Here is an 18,880-nt window from a genome sequence, read left to right on the forward strand (position 1 = left end):
TTGCTTCGATCATGATACACCAGATTCTTGGCGAGTGCTTGTGCATATTTGTTATCAATACAAATCTCTGTAGCCTCAATTTGTGATAAATTGAGCTTCTTCAATAATCTTCTTAGCCAAATAGCATGACAGGTACATGATGTTGCTGCTATATATTCGGCTTCACAAGTCGAGAGAGTAACTATGGACTGTTTTTTTGAACTCCAAGAAATAACAGATTCACCCAAGAAAAATACAAAACCAGTTGTACTTTTTCTATCATCAATATCTCCCGCATAATCGCTATCACAAAATCCCACAAGGTTGAAATCATTAGAAGAAGAATAAAATAACCCATAATTGATCGTACCTTTTAGGTAACGAAGAATTCTTCTAATGACCTTCAGGTGAGTAGAGGTAGGAGCCTCCATGAAGCGACTTACTACTCCAACTGCAAAAACTATATCTGGCCTAGTACAAGTAAAGTACCTCAAACTTCCTACAAGACTTTTGAAGAATGTGGGATCCACTTTTTCTCCTTCATCAAACTTGGACAATTTTGTCCCATTTTCCATCGGTGTGTTCACAGGGTTGCAATCGAGCATGTTGAACTTCTTCAATATCTCCTTTGTATAGCTTTCTTGAGAGATAAAAATTTCATCCTCCATCTGCTTCACTTCTAGGCCCAGGTAATATGACATGGGCCCTATGTCTGTCATCTCGAACTCACGGGATATATCTTTTTTGAAAGCTTCAAACAAACTTGGGTTATTACCCGTGAAAATAAGATCATCAACACAAAGACAAACAAGTAAGATATCTCCATTAGTATGAATTTTAAGGTAAAGAGCATATTCATGGAGACAACGAGTAAACCCATTGTCTTGAAAATACTTGTCGATGCAACTATTCCATGCTCGTGGGACTTGCTTTAATCCATATAAAGCTTTCTTCAACCACAACACTTTATCTTCATGGTTTTTGACCATGAAACCCAATGGTTGTTCAACATAGACTTCTTCTTCAAGATAGTCATTCAAGAAGGCTGACTTGACATCTAGTTGATGAATCTTCCACTTCATTTGTGCCGTCAAAGAGATCAGCAAACGAATAGTCTCCATGCGGGTAACAGGTGCATACACTTATTCATAGTCAATGCCTTGCCTTTGCTTGTAGCCTTTAGCCACAAGTCGTGCCTTGTATTTCTCCACATCTCCATCAACATTCTTCTTTGTTTTGTATATCCATTTAACTCTAATTGCTCGATGACCCTTGGGAAGAGTTGTTAACTCCCAAGTGTTGTTCTTCTCTATTGACTTGATCTCCTCCTCCATGGCTTGTTTCCACCTTTTGTCTGTAACAGCTTCATCAAAGTTCATTTGTTCACTATCAGCAAAGAGACAATATAAAAAATCAAAATTAGTAACTTCTTCTGTGTCATCATAGACTTGAATGCTCCTTGTCCTTTGCGGCTGTTCGCTTGAACTTTCTTGAGAAGAAGGAGATGCAACATTGGTTGGAGAAGGGGGTGGAGTTGTATCCTGCACAGGTTCCACGGTCTCTGGTTCTTCTTCATCACCAAAGTATGGAAGAAAATCATATGAAGTTTCTTCCTCAGCTTCCCAATTCCATGCCAGTTCTTCATCAAATTCAACATCACGACTTACCACCACCTTACCGCTGCTTGGGTTGTATAGCTTGTAGCCTTTTGAACTCGTATCATAGCCAACAAACACATGCTTGACACTTCGATCGTCAAGCTTTGCTCTCCCTTGATGTGGCACATGAGCATAGGCTATGCTCCCAAAGATTCTCAAGTGCTTGACACTTGGCTTTCTTCCACTCCATGCTTCTTGAGGGGTTTGATCTCTAACATTTCTTGTTGGAGACCTGTTATTCAAATAAACTGCACAAGAAACAGCTTTGGCCTAAAATTCCTTGGGCATACTTTTAGCTTTCAACATACATCTAGCCATATTAAGAATCGTTCGATTCTTTCTCTCTGCAACACCATTTTGTTGAGGTGAATAAGGTACCGTTAGAGGGCGACGAATTCCATAAAGTTGACAGAAGTCATTAAATTCGCTTGAAGTGAATTCGCCTCCTCTATCGGACCTTAGAGCATTAATTTCATAGCCACTTTTTCCACAACTACTTTGAAATTTTTAAAAGTAGCAAAAGCTTCAAATTTTTGGTTCAAGAAATAAACCCAAGTCTTTCTACTAAAGTCATCAATAAAAAGCAGAAAGTATTTTCTTTTACCAAAAGAAGGTGGATTGATTGGTCTACACACATCAGTGTGGACAAGCTGGAGCGGCTTGGTTGATCTTGACATGGTCTCCTTTGGAAAACTCCTCCTTGCATGTTTTCCAAAAAAACAAGCTTCACACAATTGATTTGGATGGTTGATTGATGGTATCCCATGTACCATGTTCTTTTCTCCCATTGATTTGAGTGCTTCAAAATTTAAGTGCCCAAATCGCATGTGCCAACACCATGATTCATCTTGCACATTAGCCTTCAAACACTTTGCATCAATTGTTTTAATATTGAGAGAAAACAATCTATTCTTTGCCATATGCACTTTAGCAATTAGAATTCCACTTGAATCTCTAAGCCAAAGATGCATATTTTTCATGTGGATGTCATATTCCTTTTCAAGAAGTTGGCCCAAACTTAAAATATTACTTTTTAATTTTGGCACATAATAAACATCTTGAATTAACTTGTGACTACCATCTTTACAGGAGATCAGAATCGTACCTATCCCTTCGATTTGAACCTTTGAGGTATCTCCAAAGGACACATTACCTCTCACTGTTTTATTGATCTCCACAAACTTCTCTTTGCATCCACACATATGATTGCTTGCTCCATTGTCCAAATACCACGAGCTGCAATCATCTCTGTCTTCTTCCTTGAGTGCCATCAACAACGTTGACTCATTTTCTTCTTTCTTGTCGTCAACAAGGTTAGCCTTTTCTTCAACATTGCTACGACATTCCCAAGAGTAATGGCCAAATTTATGACAATTATAACATTCAATTTTTGATTTGTCATACCTTTGTCCATTATTTTCTTGGTAGTATCCACGTCCTCTTCCTCTTCTTTGTCCACGACCACGACCTCTCATTGTTAAAGTTGTTACCGTTACTTCTTGAAGTTGTTACCATTACTTCTTCCTTTTTCATGACCGCCACGGCCTCGTCCTCGTCAGTTTCCTCGATAGCTTGTTTCACCTCCATAATCCTTGAAGGATGCCTGAGTTTTAAGAAGTTGCTTCAATGACACTTCTTTTCTCCTTTTGATCTTTTCTTCGTGGGCTTGTAAAGAACCTTCCAATTACTCCACCATTACAGATTCTAAATTTTTAGACTCCTCAATAGCACACACCACAAAATCAAATTTAGGTGTTAAAGTGCGAAGGATCTTTTCTACCACACGGACATCTTCTATGTCCTCCCCGTATCTTCTTAGTTGATTTACAATAGCCTTCACTTTTAAAAAATAATCCGAGATGCATTCGGATTCTTTCATTTTTAAAGCTTCAAAATCAGCCCTTAGAGTTTGAAGTTTTACCTTTTTTACCTTGTCAACTCCTTGAAAAGAATTTTGTAAAATCCCCCAAGCTTCCTTTGAGGTGGTAGCATCTGCCACCTTCTCAAACATGGCATCGTCCAAACATTGGTGAATGAGCGTGAGGGCTTGTTGATCCTTCTTCCTCGTCTTTGCCAAGACCTTTTTTTTATTTTGAGGCAGAACTTTCTCATTATTGGGTTTTGCATACCCTTTGTCTACGATTTTCCATATATCCTGAGAGCCAAGAATGACTTTCATACGTAGACACCATTTTTCATAATTATCTTTTGTGAGACGGGGGTACTGAAAAGATAGCAGACCATTATTCGCCATTGCTCTAATACCACATTGTTGGGAAAAATAATAATCCAGCTCAAAAATAATATTCACAGAAAATAATAATAACACAAGAGAGTAACAACGACACCAACTCTTTTTGCGAGATAAAATACAATACCCGAGTAGAGCAATATTATTACTATAATATTACAACTAGTAGTGTCAAGAGACTACTACAACTTTGAAAGAAATAACACTCTTTATTTAAAACACCTTACTACAATATTACTAGCACTCACTAGTTATCTCACATACCACAATCTGTGGATTACTCTTACTTCTTTATGCTTCTCACGTTATTTTGGTGTACATCAAAAGAGAAATGGAGCCTGCTATTTATAGAAGATCAGAATGGTTTATTCACTGTAATTTGCAGTGCAAATTACCATCGGTCAAAACATGTGTTTATGACTTTTGCAATTTGGCAACTTTTTCTAGCCGCCCAACTTGGAAAAATTTTCCAGCCACCCTATTTGACTTCTGCAACATTTTCATCTTTTTTCTTTGTTTCATCTTTTTTATGGGTCCTACAATTTACACATGAAAACTAGACGCATTTAGAAAAAGAAGAGACAGAAAACATCGAGCTATATTATAATGAGGATATGATATCATAAGTACACATACAAGCTAGATATCCAACCACCTTTGAAAGCTCACGATGAACAGCATCTCCAGTACTACTGCCAAATTTGAAGTGGTGGCTTAAGGAGTCCAACAGTTGCTTTGGAGCAGCAGTCTCATTCTCGGATTCCAACAACATAGCATCTGCTACAAATTCAGCAGACTGGTCGCCAGCTTGAAAAATAAAGCTATCATATATCTCCTGGAGCTCCTTTTTGGCTTCAGCAATTTTAAGTTGAACTTCTTGATTATAAACCAACTTATCCAGTTCAAGCTGCTTTTGCATTGTCATCATAGAAGGAAAGTAGGAGTTGCATAGATTGAGGCCACTGATAACAAGGACGTAAAAACCTTATTTTTCACAAGTCCAAATTTTGGTGATTCCAACATTTTAAGAATAAGTTGTAAAAACTGCCTGAGCTCGAGAGGAATATCCTGAGGAATATTTTTTAAAGATAATGATTTCAAAGAGGACAATGTTTTCTCAGTCGAGAGATTATTTGGACGCAATGCAGGTGGGAGGTCTTCAAGGTCTCCTTCAACAACACTAATAGTATTGGCCAAAGAGCCATCTAAATCAACATCTATGTTGAATTGGCCAAGATCTTCGGTGGTGTTTCCATACACAACCAGGCTAAGGCTTCGATAGCTGCCTCGACAACCAAATGATTGGTTACAATTGCCTGCAAAAGTCATATTCACTTTAACAAATAGCAAAATACAAAAGATTCTCATTTTTCTTTCCAGTTTAAACCTTTTAAAAGAGGTAAGAAGAGGAGGGCGATGATGATGTCCATCTCATTGAAGAAGTATTAGGCATGTGCCTAATAAAAGTTTCTTTGGTTTGGTAGCCAACCTTGTTGACTTGGTTTGGTTTGATAGCCAACCTTGTTGACTTGGTTTGGTTTGGTAGCCAACCTTGTTGAATTTCTTTGGTTTGGTAACCAACTTTGTTGAATTGTAAAAAGTGTGTGTAAATTGTCAAATATGGTAGGCTTTAGAGAGTGAACCTTTGGCTATAAAAGGAGAGCTTCAACTCTCATTTCTATACTCCAACAAAGAGAGAAAGAAAGAGTGAGGTTTCACAGATAAGGTATAAGAAAATAATTTGCGAGGAAATTAGAGAGTGAGCGATATTGTAGTGAGGTGAAAATATCAAAAGAGGGTTATTTCTTTTGAGTGTTGTAGTGGTCTTTGGAGTATTTTACTCGGATCTACAAAGTGTAAACATTCCTTGCTATAGTGATATCAGTTGCTCGTCTCAGGGCCGTGGTTTTTTTTCCTTATTTAAAAGGGTTTTCCACATAAAAATTTTGGTGTTGTTGTCACTATTTTATTCTTGTTAATTATCATATCTTGGTGCTACGTTATTATAATACCGTGAATATTATTTCTGTGGGGGTTTATTCCCAATAACTGGTATCAGAGCACAGGTTTTGCTCGTTCACTAAAATACTATTCAGTGTCGGTAGTACTATACTCGGTGAAAAATAAAAATGTCCGAAATAAAGTACGAGGTAGCAAAATTCAACGGAGATAACGGTTTCTCAACATGACAAAGAAGGATGAGGGATCTGCTCATCCAACAAGGATTACCCAAGGTACTAGTTGTTGATGCCAAAAAGCCTGATACCATGAAAGCTGAGGATTGGGATGACTTGGATGAAAGAGCTGCTAGTGCAATCAGGTTGCACTTATCAGATGATGTGGTAAATAATATCATTGATGAAGACACTGCACGTAGAATTTGGACAAGGATGGAAACCCTATACATGTCCAAAACGTTGGCAAATAAATTGTACCTAAAGAAGCAGTTATACGCCCTATACATGGGTGAAGGTACAAATTTTTTGTCACATTTAAATGTGTTTAACGGATTAATCACACAACTTTCCAACCTCGGAGTGAAAATCGAGGAAGAAGATAAAGCCATCTTGCTATTAAACTCGTTTCCATCTTCGTACGATAATTTGGCAACAACCATCCTGCACGGTAAGACTACTATTGAGTTGAAAGATATCACATCGTCTCTTTTACTCAATGAGAAGATGAGAAAGAAGCCTGAAAATCAAGGACAAACTCTCATCACAGAAGGTAGATGCAGGAGTTATCAAAGGAGTTCGAGCAACTATGGTAGATCCGGAGCTCGTGGGAAGTCAAAGAACCGATCCAAATCAAGAGCCAGAAATTGCTACAACTGTGATCAACCAGGTCACTTCAAAAGAGATTGCCCAAATCCAAGGAAGGGAAAAGGTGAAACCAGTGGCCAGAAGAATGACGACAACACAACCGCCATGGTGAAAAACAATGATAATGTTGTCCTCTTTATTAATGAAGAGGAATGCATGTACCTGTCAGGTCCAGAGTCGGAATGGGTGGTTGACACAGCGGCATCTTACCATGCCACACCGGTAAGAGATCTTTTTTGCAGATATGTAGCAGGTGATTTCGGCACAGCGAGAATGGGTAACACAAGTTACTCAAAGATTGTGGGGATTGGTGATATTTGTATCAAGACAAATGTCGGATGCACATTGGTTCTAAAGGATGTGCGACATGTACCTGATTTGCGGATGAACTTGATCTCGGGAATTGCTTTAGACCGAGATGGATACGAGAACTATTTTGCAAATCAAAAGTGGAGACTCACTAAAGGATCATTGGTGATTGCAAAAGGAGTTGCTCGTGGCACGTTGTACAAGACAAATGCAGAAACATGCCAAGGTGAATTGAACGCAGGACAAGATGAGATTTCTGCATATTTGTGGCACAAAAGAATGGGTCATATGAGCGAGAAGGGATTGCAGATTCATGCCAAGAAATCACTCATTTCTTATGCCAAAGGTACTACGGTAAAACCTTGTGACTACTGTTTATTTGGTAAGCAGCATAGTGCCTCATTTTAGACATCGTCTGAAAGAAAATTGAATATACTTGATTTAATATATTCTGATGTTTGTGGCCTAATGGAAATTGAATCAATGGGCGGTAACAAATATTTTGTTACTTTTATTGATGATGCTTCACGAAAATTATGGGTTTATATTTTGAAAACCAAAGATCAGGTGTTTCAAGTTTTCCAGAAGTTTCATGCTCTAGTAGAAAGAGAGACGGGTCGAAAGCTAAAACATCTCCGAAGTGACAATGGAGGTGAGTACACTTCAAGGGAATTTGAAGAGTATTGTTCAAGTTATGGGATCAGACATGAAAAGACAGTTCCTGGAACCCCACAACACAATGGCATAGCCGAGAGGATGAACCGTACTATTGTGGAGAAGGTGAGAAGCATGCTCAGAATGGCTAAACTGCCTAAGTCATTCTGGGGTGAAGCAGTTCAAACAGCATGTTACCTGATCAATAGGAGTCCATCAGTTCTGTTGGCATTTGACATTCCAGAGAGAGTTTGGACCAACAAGGAGGTGTCCTACTCGCATCTAAAGGTGTTCGGTTGTAGAGCTTTTGCACATGTACCAAAAGAACAGAGAACAAAGCTAGATGATAAATCTGTTCCCTGCATATTTATCGGATATGGAGATGAAGAGTTCGGGTACATACTGTGGGATCCTATAAAGAAAAAGGTCATCAGAAGCAGAGATGTAGTCTTCCGAGAAAGTGAAGTTGGAACTGCTGCTGATATGTCAGAAAAGGTGAAGAATGGTATAATTCCTAACCTTGTTACTATTCCTTATAGTTCTAACAATCCCACAAGTGCAGAAAGTACGACCGACGAGGTTGCCGAGCAGGAGGAGCAACCAGGTGTGGTTATTGAGCATGGGTAGCAACTTGATGAAGGTATCGAGGAAGTGGAGCACCCCACTCAGGAAGAAGAACAACCTCAACCTCTGAGGAGATCAGAGAGGCCAAGGATAGAGTCATGCAAGTACTCTTCCACAGAGTATGTCCTCATCAGTGATGAGGGGGAGCCAGAAAGTATTAAGGAGGTGATGTCCCATCCAGAAAAGAACCAGTGGGTGAAAGCCATGCAAGAAGAGATGGAATCTCTACAGAAAAATGGTACGTACAAGCTGGTTGAACTTCCAAAGAGTAAAAGACCACTCAAATGCAAATGGATTTTTAAACTCAAGAAAGATGGAAATGGCAAGCTGGTCAGATACAAAGCTCGATTGGTGGTTAAAGGCTTCGAACAAAAGAAAGGTATTGATTTTGATAAATTTTCTAACATGTTGTCAAAATGACTTCTATTCGAACAATTTTGAGCTTAGCAGCTAGCCTAGATCTTGAAGTGGAGTAGTTGGATGTGAAAACTGTATTTCTTCATGGAGATATGGAAGAGGAGATTTATATGGAGCAACCAGAAGGATTTGAATTAGCTGGAAAGAAACACATGGTGTGCAAATTGAATAAGAGTCTTTACGGATTGAAGCAGGCACCAAGGCAGTGGTACATGAAGTTTGACTTATTCATGAAAAGTCAAACATACCTAAAGACCTATTCTGATCCATGTGTATACTTCAAAAGATTTTCTGAGAATAATTTTATTATATTGTTGTTGTATGTGGATGACATGTTAATTGTAGGAAAAGACAAGGGGTTGATAGCAAAGTTGAAGGGAGATCTGTCCAAGTCATTTGATATGAAGGACTTGGGCCCATTACAACAAATTCTAGGGATGAAGATAGTTCAAGAGCGAACAAGTAGAAAGTTGTGGCTATCTCAGGAGAAGTACATTGAACATGTACTGGAATGCTTCAACATGAAACGTGCTAAGCCAGTCAGCACACCTCTTGCTGGTCATCTAAAGTTGAGCAAGAAGATATGTCCTACAACAGTGGAGGAGAAAGGGAATATGGCTAGAGTTCCTTATTCTTCAGCAGTCGGAAGCTTGATGTGTGCAATGGTATACACTAGACCTGATATTGCTCACGCAGTTGGTGTTGTCAGCAGGTTTCTTGAAAATCATGGAAAGGAACATTGGGAAGCAGTCAAGTGGATACTCAGGTACCTAAGAGGTATCACAGGAGATTGTTTGTGCTTTGGAGGATCTGATCCAATCTTAAAGGGCTATACAGATGCTGATATGGCAAGTGACATTGATAATAGAAAATCCACTACTGGATATTTGTTTACATTTTCAGGGGAAGCTATATCAAGGCAGTCGAGGTTGCAGAAGTGTGTTGCACTCTCTACAACTAAAGCGGAGTATATTGCCGCCACCGAAGCTGGCGAGGAGATGATATGGTTGAAACGGTTCCTTCAAGAGCTTGGATTGCATCAAAAGGAGTATGTCGTCTATTGTGACAGTCAAAGTGCAATAGACCTTACCAAGAACTCTATGTACCATGCAAGGACCAAACACATTGACGTGAGATATCATTGGATTCGAGAAATGGTAGATGATGAATCTCTAAAAGTCTTGAAGATTTCTACAAGTGAGAATCCCGCAGATATGCTGATCAAGGTGGTACCAAGGAACAAGTTCGAGCTATGCATAGAACTTGTCGGCATGCACTCAAACTAGAAGATAATGCTACCTCTAGATGAATGAGACTGGAGGGGGAGATTGATAATGTCCATCTCATTAAAGAAGTATTAGGCATGTGCCAAATAAAAGTTTCTTTGGTTTGGTAGCCAACCTTGTTGACTTGGTTTGGTTTGGTAGTCAGCCTTGTTGAATTAGTGTGGTTTGGTAGCCAACTTTGTTGAATTTCTTTGGTTTGGTAGCCAACTTTGTTGAATTGTGAAAAGTGTATGTAAATTGTCAAATATGGTAGGCTTTAGAGAGTGAACCTTTGGCTATAAAAGGAGAACTTCAACTCTCATTTCCACACTCCAACAAAGAGAGAAAGAAAGAATGAGGTTTCACAGATAAGGTATAAGGAAATAATTTGTGAGGAAATTAGAGAGTGAGCGATATAGTAGTGAGGTGAAAATATCAAAAGAGGGTTATTTCTTTTGAGTGTTGTAGTGGTCTTTGGAGTATTTTACTCGGATCTACAAAGTGTAAAAATTCCTTGCTATAGTGATATCAATTGCTCGTCTCAGGGCCGTGGTTTTTTTCCCTTATTCAAAAGGGTTTTCCACGTAAAAATTTTGGTGTTGTTGTCACTATTTTATTCTTGTTAATTATCATATCATGGTGCTACGTTATTATTCCGCTTTTAATACCGTGAATATTATTTCTGTGGGGGTTTATTCCCAAGAGGCGAAACGTGTGGCAATAAAGACATATATAGGAATTCAAGGAGGAAAGAAAAGAGAGAAGTAACAATGGAAAATAAGTTCATATTTGTCCAATCGAAGTCTAGAATGCACCATATACAGGAAATAGTAGTTGCATTAAAAAGCATTAACACTCATAGAGCCCCATAAGTATGTTGCAAATAGATAGAGGCCCTCAAAATGCATCTTTTTCCCATCATGGAGCAGCATGGGAACCACCTCACAGGTAATAACAACAAGAAAAGGGAAAGAAACGATATAAAATGCTGTTCTCGAAACAGAACTGTTTTGTTTCTTGCACAGGTATTTTGGTTTTTCAAATCCAAACACGTTTTGTTTTGTTTTAGAAAACAAAACAGAACAATCAGAACACACATTCTCTCAGAATAATCCCAAATCCAATCACTGGTGAAAGACAAAAAAAACAGAAGAACATAACAAAAACAAACTGTTTCCTAGTCCAAACACACCCAGAATTTCTGTAAGCCAGAAGAGAAGACAGTTATCACATTTCCCTACTGTTAGTGGACAACAACATAATACCCAGTATAGTCCCACAATAGGGGTCTGGGGAGGGTAGTGTGTACGCAGACCTTAACGCCTCTTAATTATCAAAATAAAAAAATAAAAAATGGCGTCTTATGTCTTATTTTGTCCCTGGGCAATATGCCTTGGTGATGCCTAGAACTGCAATCTGCTTAAGCAGCTGCCTTGTTTGAAGGAACAGACAGTTTTGGGGGATATTATACACATGTTTGTCTAGGCTTATTTGGCTGGAAAGAATTAGAAGGATGTTTCAGGGGAAGAATATGTCTTTGAACAGGCTCAGATCCATCTCTGTTCAATATTTATACTGGTCGACAGGTGAAGCAAGGATAAATATCCTATTTCCCACCATGAAATATGAAGCTTTTGGATGCATTAAGATCCAACGACTTTTAGCTCATTTCTTCTACAGTTATCGTTGGATGCATCGTATTGATGCATTAAGATCCAACGACTTTTACCCTTAGTGCTTCATCAATGAAATCTAAATATCAGAAAAATGTCTGTAACGATCCAATTCAAGCTGATCAAACTTAGAATATCATGAAATATACATGTTTTAGAACTTCTGAAAAGATTGGCTCTTGTTACTTTAAAATACAAAAAAACAATTGTAGGAAACACATCTATAAAGTGAGAGATACCAAAACACAAGAGACGTTCACAAAACTTAACAGATACTGAGCCACAAGAAGATAACTGGCTTTGTTTGTTATTTTTGTGCATAAAGAGGAGCTTCAAAAGAGCTCGTTTAGGAGATATTTTAGCACAATTGACCCTGATGGCTCATTCACCAAGTCATTGAGGAAAAATGTTGCTTTTACAGCGATGAGATCACTAACTCCAAAATTGAATCTTGAAGTTGAAAAAGCAAGCCATATTCTGTTTTTTGGGGGGCGACAGATTAGCATTTCAATTGTCTTTCAGTTGGTACTGATCCGGACCAATCTTACCTAGCCAACTTGGGAAAACTATTAGACCTTCATAAAAGAACACTACCACCTATTGACCTTTCAATTTAGATAAGTACTCAGGAGAGACTGCAACAGCAGCTTTATGGTCAATGAGTAATGACATACCAAATGTTATTCTCCACTTCTTCTTGCAGAGTCTCAACTACTGTTTTCAGTGCCAGAGATCTAACCTTACAGCCCAAATCCCGTGGAGGAGGAGGAGGAAAAAGGAAGTGTGTGCACTCGGAATATTATCAGAGAGCTCATGGATTAATATAATTCTTTCTCAATTTTATAGACGTAAAAGATTTTGGATATATGCAATATAAGATAAAACGTTCCATTTGGCATTTGGGAACTAATCAACAACACATCCCATTCAGGAAAAAAGCTAGTATTACAAGACAGCCTACAACAGAAACCACGACATTCAAATTATAACAGTGGAATACAGATTAAATTCCTCCAAATTCGCTGTGGCTAGAATTGAAACAGCCAGTTATAAAGGGAAGCTTCAGTTGTAAAAGTAAAAAAGAACAAGCAAATGTACAGCTGGACATTATTAATGGCCACGAAATACGAATGTCCTAATGGATTTATTCAAACACAAAAGAGAATTTCTAAATGGAGTTGTCATACAAACAATAATTACTCCTGAAGAAAAGAAATGAAATAGAAAACTACTTTCTCCTAAACACGCACAATGGCACAAGGGTTGCAAACAATGTGGATTAGTTCTTCAAACAATATCCTGAAAACTAATGCCATTTTCCAAGACCACCGTATGAATAAGACAAGAATTAGGCAAATTTTACTTGATACCTCAACTTCAAGCACATTTGACGAAGAATGAGAATACAGGAAAGGTTGACATAGACGCCTAAACCTTGTCTCTCCCTCGCATTGGACAAAAACCTCCAAAGCAAATGAAGGTGGGGAAGTGGCCCTGAGCAAACCAAAAGGTAGTATCAAAACATACATCAAGAAGTATTCTCATATTTAGGGAGAACTAGATAAAAACTTTTATAGAAGGGTCCAAAGGGGTATTCATAAGCCATAACAATCATGACAACACATACAAAACTCATTCAGTCATAATTTCACATAGCTCCAGAAAAGCAAGATGATAACAAATTCAGTAGAAGATTATAAGTGTCTTCAACCAATAATGTGGTAAGTAATTTTGACCCAACAGCATAAAAGCAGATTTATGGAGAGGATGTGTTATCTTTCAGGTTTGCTTTGTCTTCCACTCTAAATACAAAGCGTCTGCTAAAGAAATAACAGCAAGATCCTATATAATCTGGTTGAGAAGTGCGATCATATCTTCCACTTAGATTATTACACTATATTTGTATTAGTTATGAAAAGCACTAAACTAGAATTATCCTAAATTTCTCCATGGGACTGAACGTTACTTTCTCTGCGATAAGGATAGAGCACTATGCCTACTTCAAGAGATCTAGTTCACTGACCTCCTAAATAATTGTGAGGCTTTTGTTATTAGTTGTATTGTTGCACAGAAAAATTGTTCTTTTTTCGGTACACATCCTTACTAACAACGGTTTCTTTTATACGAAAGAGAAGATCATAAGCTTATCAGTCTTCGACACATAGGGTCTTCTTTTTGTTATTATATATTATAGGTAATTGTTCCTATAACAAAAATGCAGATCAATGATATTTGACATTGGCTTCTCAGATCCATAGGAAAAAAATGTGTTCCGCTCGAACCAGCCAATCATGTAAAGGTCTTTCCTTAATTTCCCTATTAAAAACTTCTTTTTCGAAAAAATTACCCTAATAAAAACTAAGAATTGAGATGAAAACATTCTCCCTGCACTCACACATGCATCAAAGAGAGAAAAACATATTCAAACGGACTCAGCAGAAAGATTTTTTGCTAATTTTAGTTTTCTATAACACATAGTAAAAATCTTCCACTTCACTCTTTCGTCCAGATGAACTCAAGTAAAAGCTTTTTTTAAATAACTGTTGTGTTCGGGCTAGCTTGCGCACTCCTCGACTAATTCCATGGATACCTGCTACCTCCCACCCGCAACAGGTACCAGGTAACTCTATCCACCAAGCTTGGATGGATGGATTGAAATCACCTAGTGTTTTTGGCCTCCGTTGGGATTTCATCTGAGACCTCATGGTTCTCACTCACTTCATTGACCATTAAGCCACACCCTTGGGTGCAAAACTCAAGTAAAGTTATTCTCACGGTCAGCGCCAAGATCGATACATAAGGAAGTCCTTCACTCTCTAAATTGCTAGAACACGGCACAAAACTTTTCAGAATCAGTCAAAGACTTAATAGGGTAAATTTTATTTCCACTCAATATCCATCAAAAAAAATATAATTACAACCTCCTCTATCTTGCGTGGTAGATTCAACCAATTTCTTTAGAATGAAAAGTATCATATCCCCAAGAGCAAGGTGGGAAGTTCTTGGAAGGAAGGATGCCGAAGGCCTATTTGGAAACAGCCTCTCTACCCCAGGGAAGGGGTAAGGTCTGCGTACACACTACCCTCCCCAGACCCCACTAAGTGGGATTATACTGGGTTGTTGTTGTTGTTTGTTGTTGAAAAGTATCACATCCCTTCCATTAAAGTGAAGACCATGCACTGAGATTGAAGGCCATGATCTATTAAGTTCTCATCCAATAGGCTCTTCTTAAATCCATAGCCACAATCAGACATGAAGAGTGATATGCAAGTCAGACTGCTTATCAAATTCTCTTTAATAATTAAGGTTGTTGATGAGTTAGAAGTTCCAATACCACTGGAAAAGATACCGGGGGAAGTGACTTCCACCAACAATACCCCAAACATATAGATTTAAACTAACCATAAATATCCACTTTAAGACTCGTAATAAGAGAAGACCTGAACTTGATATTACTGCTAACTATCATCTATTTTTCTCTGTAACGTTGTGATTAATAAGCAGCGGAATTTGTACGCCCAATTGTTCTTCCCTCCCAAGTTCCTCACCTCCTTTTATTTCTCTTACTCTCTCACACAATTGGAGGTTTGCCGGAGATGTTCGCTGGGGATTACCATCAATGTACATGTACTTCTAAGCACACTTGGCCAAGACTCACGACTGTCAAAACTGAGCAAGAGAAATTCCCGCCATGGACTGAAAACTCATATGTAAATTTGGGATTCTCCAGTCTTTGGAAACTACTCTCAAGTCTCAACTGCTGTTAACACTTCACATAGCCCAGTCTGAGATTTTCAATTTCCTTTTGTAAGTCCTTGAGCCTGTAACTACACCATTTCCACCCTATTCGGCTTCAAAGTTGAGAAGAACCAAGGCCTAAAACTTCAGCCTTCTGTTTATTATATTAACCCAGGCAAATATTTATATCTTAACAACTCTTTGACAAATATGCTCCTAAGATTTTCTAAACAATGTCACATCTCAGACAAATCCTTTTTGTCTTGCTTCTCTACGTCTCACTGTCAACAATGATAACCTGATTGGCTGATGGTCCCAAAAATACCCCATTCCGTTGTAAGCATAATATATGGTGTATCAAAAACTTTTAATGCGTTATTTGAACATGTAAACCAACATTAATGCAATAAAACCGCAATAGAACCTATAACCTAGAAATTTTTGAATTCACACTTGGACTACAACTTAAATATAGCTTTGTGCAATGTTACTTCAAACTGCGGTAAATAATAGTAAGCAAATATAAAAAGCAAACCGTACCCCACAAGCTTGAGTGAAGAACAAGCAGAAGCGGCATTCTGTTCAAGAAACTCGCAAGCAGTGACTACGACCGGCTCTGGGAATAGCACCTGGCAAACACCCGGATAACAGAGCAATGACATCAAAAAAATAAAAATAAACAATAAAAGGCATCCACAACAAGAAAATAGACAATTGGAACAATATAACACAACAATTATCCACATAACATAACCCTAGTGACTGGCAAAGAGGATAATAGTTACCTCGTCAACATACTCATCGAGTTGAGGCTGGACGAAAGTTTGGGCAAAGAGTACACAGGGCTCCGGTCGACCCATTCCTTGTATCTGCGTACTCCCGCCGGGAGAAGTTAACCCGAATGTTTAATCTGAATCGTGTTAATGCTCTCTGCCAACGGTAACATAAGAGGATCTCAACAGCGACTAGTTCAGTCGCCGGCGACCACCCTCCGCCCAGGTAAGTCCCCTCACCCCTTTCTCCTTCCCATCATCCAACACCCCTCTCTCTCTCTCCGCCATTCTCTCTCACCCTACCTCTCCTCCTTTCCCGTCTTGTCTTCTCCCCCTATTACTCCGGCGAGACACGGATCAGTCGCCGGCGAGTGGGAACAACCACAGTCAGGTTTTGGGCCTGGTTGGTCAGGTTTTGGGCCTGGTTGTAGTGCCGTGGTGACACACAAACCAGGCCCGTCTTCAAGCCAGAGGTGCGGATTCTTGTCCGGTGAGGTCAAGCTATTTTTCAGGTGGCTTTGGGCAGCGAGCGAAACGGGCACGTACAAACAGTGAAGAACAACCCGAGTATCAGCAAGGAACGACAGGAGCTGGACGCGAACGAGCTAGGTGGACGCAATATAGTCGAGTATACTAAGATAATTCCCGGGTTATACTCACGGGAATTTGGTACCTCCCGTTTGCCTATTTCCCTTTATTGTGTTAGTAAAATTGCTATCCTTTTAGTTCTTATTAGTTTAGTCACCGTATTAGGGCACCTGCAATGACATCTTGTCTTATTCTAGTTTGTTATGTGGTGTCTGTTAGTGATTACCCCTAGTCCTCCAGAGTTATAGTGGCTGCAGTCTGGGATGGTCAACAGAGTTCATGTGCGAGGGGTGGGTTGGGAGGTAGGGTGGGGGCTAGGAGGTGTATTGGGACGCAAGGGAGGTAAAGGGAACAAGGGTGTCCATCGGTTGAGAATTGGGTCATGGAACGTAGGTTCATTGATAGGTAAATCTATAGAGCTGGAGAAGATCCTCAAGAAGAGGAGGGTTAATATAGCGTGTGTCCAGGAGACAAAGTGGGCAGGATCGAGTGCGAGGGACGCAAATGGGTATAAACTTTGGAACTCTGGAACCCAGAAGGGTAAGAATGGAGTGGGTATATTGGTGGATAGGGAACTTAGAGAGTCTGTTGTTGAGGTTAGACGAGTGAATGATAGATTGATGATTATTAAGTTGGTGGTTGGTCAGTGCACCGTAAACGTCGTCAGTGCCTATGCGCCACATATGGGCCTAGATGAGGAGGTTAAACAGCGCTTTTGGGATGGGTTGGATGAGATTATATGTCAGGTACCACCTACTGAGAAGTTATTTATAGGAAGGGATTTCAATGGTCATATTGGGTTGACCGCAGGTGTGTATAACGAAGTGCATGGAGGCTTCGATTTTGGGGAGAGGAACGGAGGAGGAACCTTGTTACTGGACTTCGCTAAGGCTTTTTGGTTGGTGGTTGCTAACTATTGCTTTCTGAAGAGGGAGGAACATTTGGTTACTTTTCAAAATGCGGTGGCGAAGACTCAGATTGACTATCTCCTTCTCAGGAGACGCGACAGAGGGTTGTGCAAGGATTGCAAGGTGATTCCAAGTGAGATACTCGTGACGCGACATAGGCTATTGGTGATGGACGTTGGTATTATGGTGAAGAGGAGGAAAATGTCTGCTCGAGGAAGATCGAGAATCAGGTGGAGAGCCTTAACTAAGGACAAAGCCCAAGAGTTGGAAGGGCGGTTGTTAGTTATGGGAGCTTGGAAGATTAGTGGTGACGCGAACTCTATGTGGTCAACTACAGCAAACTGTATAAGAGAGGCTGAGAGAGAGGTGTTAGGGGTCTCGACGGGCATCTCCGGCAGGCACAAAGGAGACTGGTGGTGGAATGAAGTGGTACAAGGTAAAGTGAAAGCGAAAAAAGAGGCGTACCGGGCATTAGTGGGGAGCATAAGAGAGGGGGAGAAGCGAGCTTGCATGGAGAGGTATAAGGTAGCTAGGAAGGAAGCGAAGCTGGCGGTCACGGAGGCTAAGACTGCGGCTTATAGTCGTATGTACGAGGAACTAGGGGAAAAAGGAGGGGAGAATAAGTTATTTAGGTTGGCCAAGCTAAGAGAGAGGAAAGCTCGGGATTTAGACCGAGTGAGATGCATCAAGGACGACGATGGTGGAGTATTGATGGAAGATTCTCAGATTAAGAAGAGATGGCAGACTTACTTTCAAAAACTTCTTAATGAAGTAGGGGATCGGGATATTGTGCTCGGTGAATTGGAGCATTCCGGTAGTCACAGTGACTCTGGGTACTGCAGGCGCATCGAGGTTGAGGAGGTCATGAGAGCTATGAGTAAGATGAGTAGGGGCAAAGCGACCGGGCCCGACGAGATTCCGGTAGAATTTTGGAAGTGTGTGGGGAAAACAGGTTTGGAGTGGTTAACTAGGTTGTTGAATGTTATTTTTAAGGCGAAGAGGATGCCAGATGAGTGGAGATGGAGTATGATGGTCCCACTGTATAAGAACAAAGGTGATATCCAGAGTTGTAACAATTATAGGGGCATCAAATTACTGAGTCATACTATGAAAGTATGGGAGAGGGTGGTTGAAGCAAGGTTGAGGATGACAGTATCCGTCTCCGACAACCAATTTGGTTTCATGCCGGGTCGTTCTACTACAGAAGTTGTACACCTTGTT

The 18,880-nt window shown here is 39.7% G+C and overlaps 1 protein-coding gene across 1 annotated transcript; it reads right to left on the minus strand.

The window, feature by feature from the left end:
- Positions 1–5,042: 5,042 nt before the first annotated feature.
- Positions 5,043–17,009, minus strand: LOC107807102 (protein virilizer homolog). The gene is made up of 4 exons (XM_075255720.1): positions 16,176–17,009; positions 15,931–16,019; positions 13,023–13,146; positions 5,043–5,204 (listed from the first exon to the last, which is right to left on the minus strand). Exons 1-4 carry the CDS (start codon positions 16,248–16,250, stop codon positions 5,106–5,108), a joined length of 387 nt encoding a protein of 128 aa, XP_075111821.1. The 5' UTR covers positions 16,251–17,009; the 3' UTR covers positions 5,043–5,105.
- Between the last annotated feature and the right edge of the window lie 1,871 nt (positions 17,010–18,880).

The sequence above is a fragment of the Nicotiana tabacum genome, chromosome 6 (genome assembly GCF_000715075.1).
Source record: "Nicotiana tabacum cultivar K326 chromosome 6, ASM71507v2, whole genome shotgun sequence".
NCBI lineage: Eukaryota > Viridiplantae > Streptophyta > Magnoliopsida > Solanales > Solanaceae > Nicotiana > Nicotiana tabacum.

Excerpts from the sequence above, each read along its gene's own strand:
- LOC107807102 (XM_075255720.1), bottom strand. The coding sequence starts at position 16,250 with ATGGGTCGACCGGAGCCCTGTGTACTCTTTGCCCAAACTTTCGTCCAG. Across the intron at positions 16,020-16,175 it reads TCGATGAGTATGTTGACGAG|GTGCTATTCCCAGAGCCGGT; the intron begins GTAACTATTATC and ends GGTGTTTGCCAG. Across the intron at positions 13,147-15,930 it reads TCTTCACTCAAGCTTGTGGG|GGCCACTTCCCCACCTTCAT; the intron begins GTACGGTTTGCT and ends TGGTTTGCTCAG.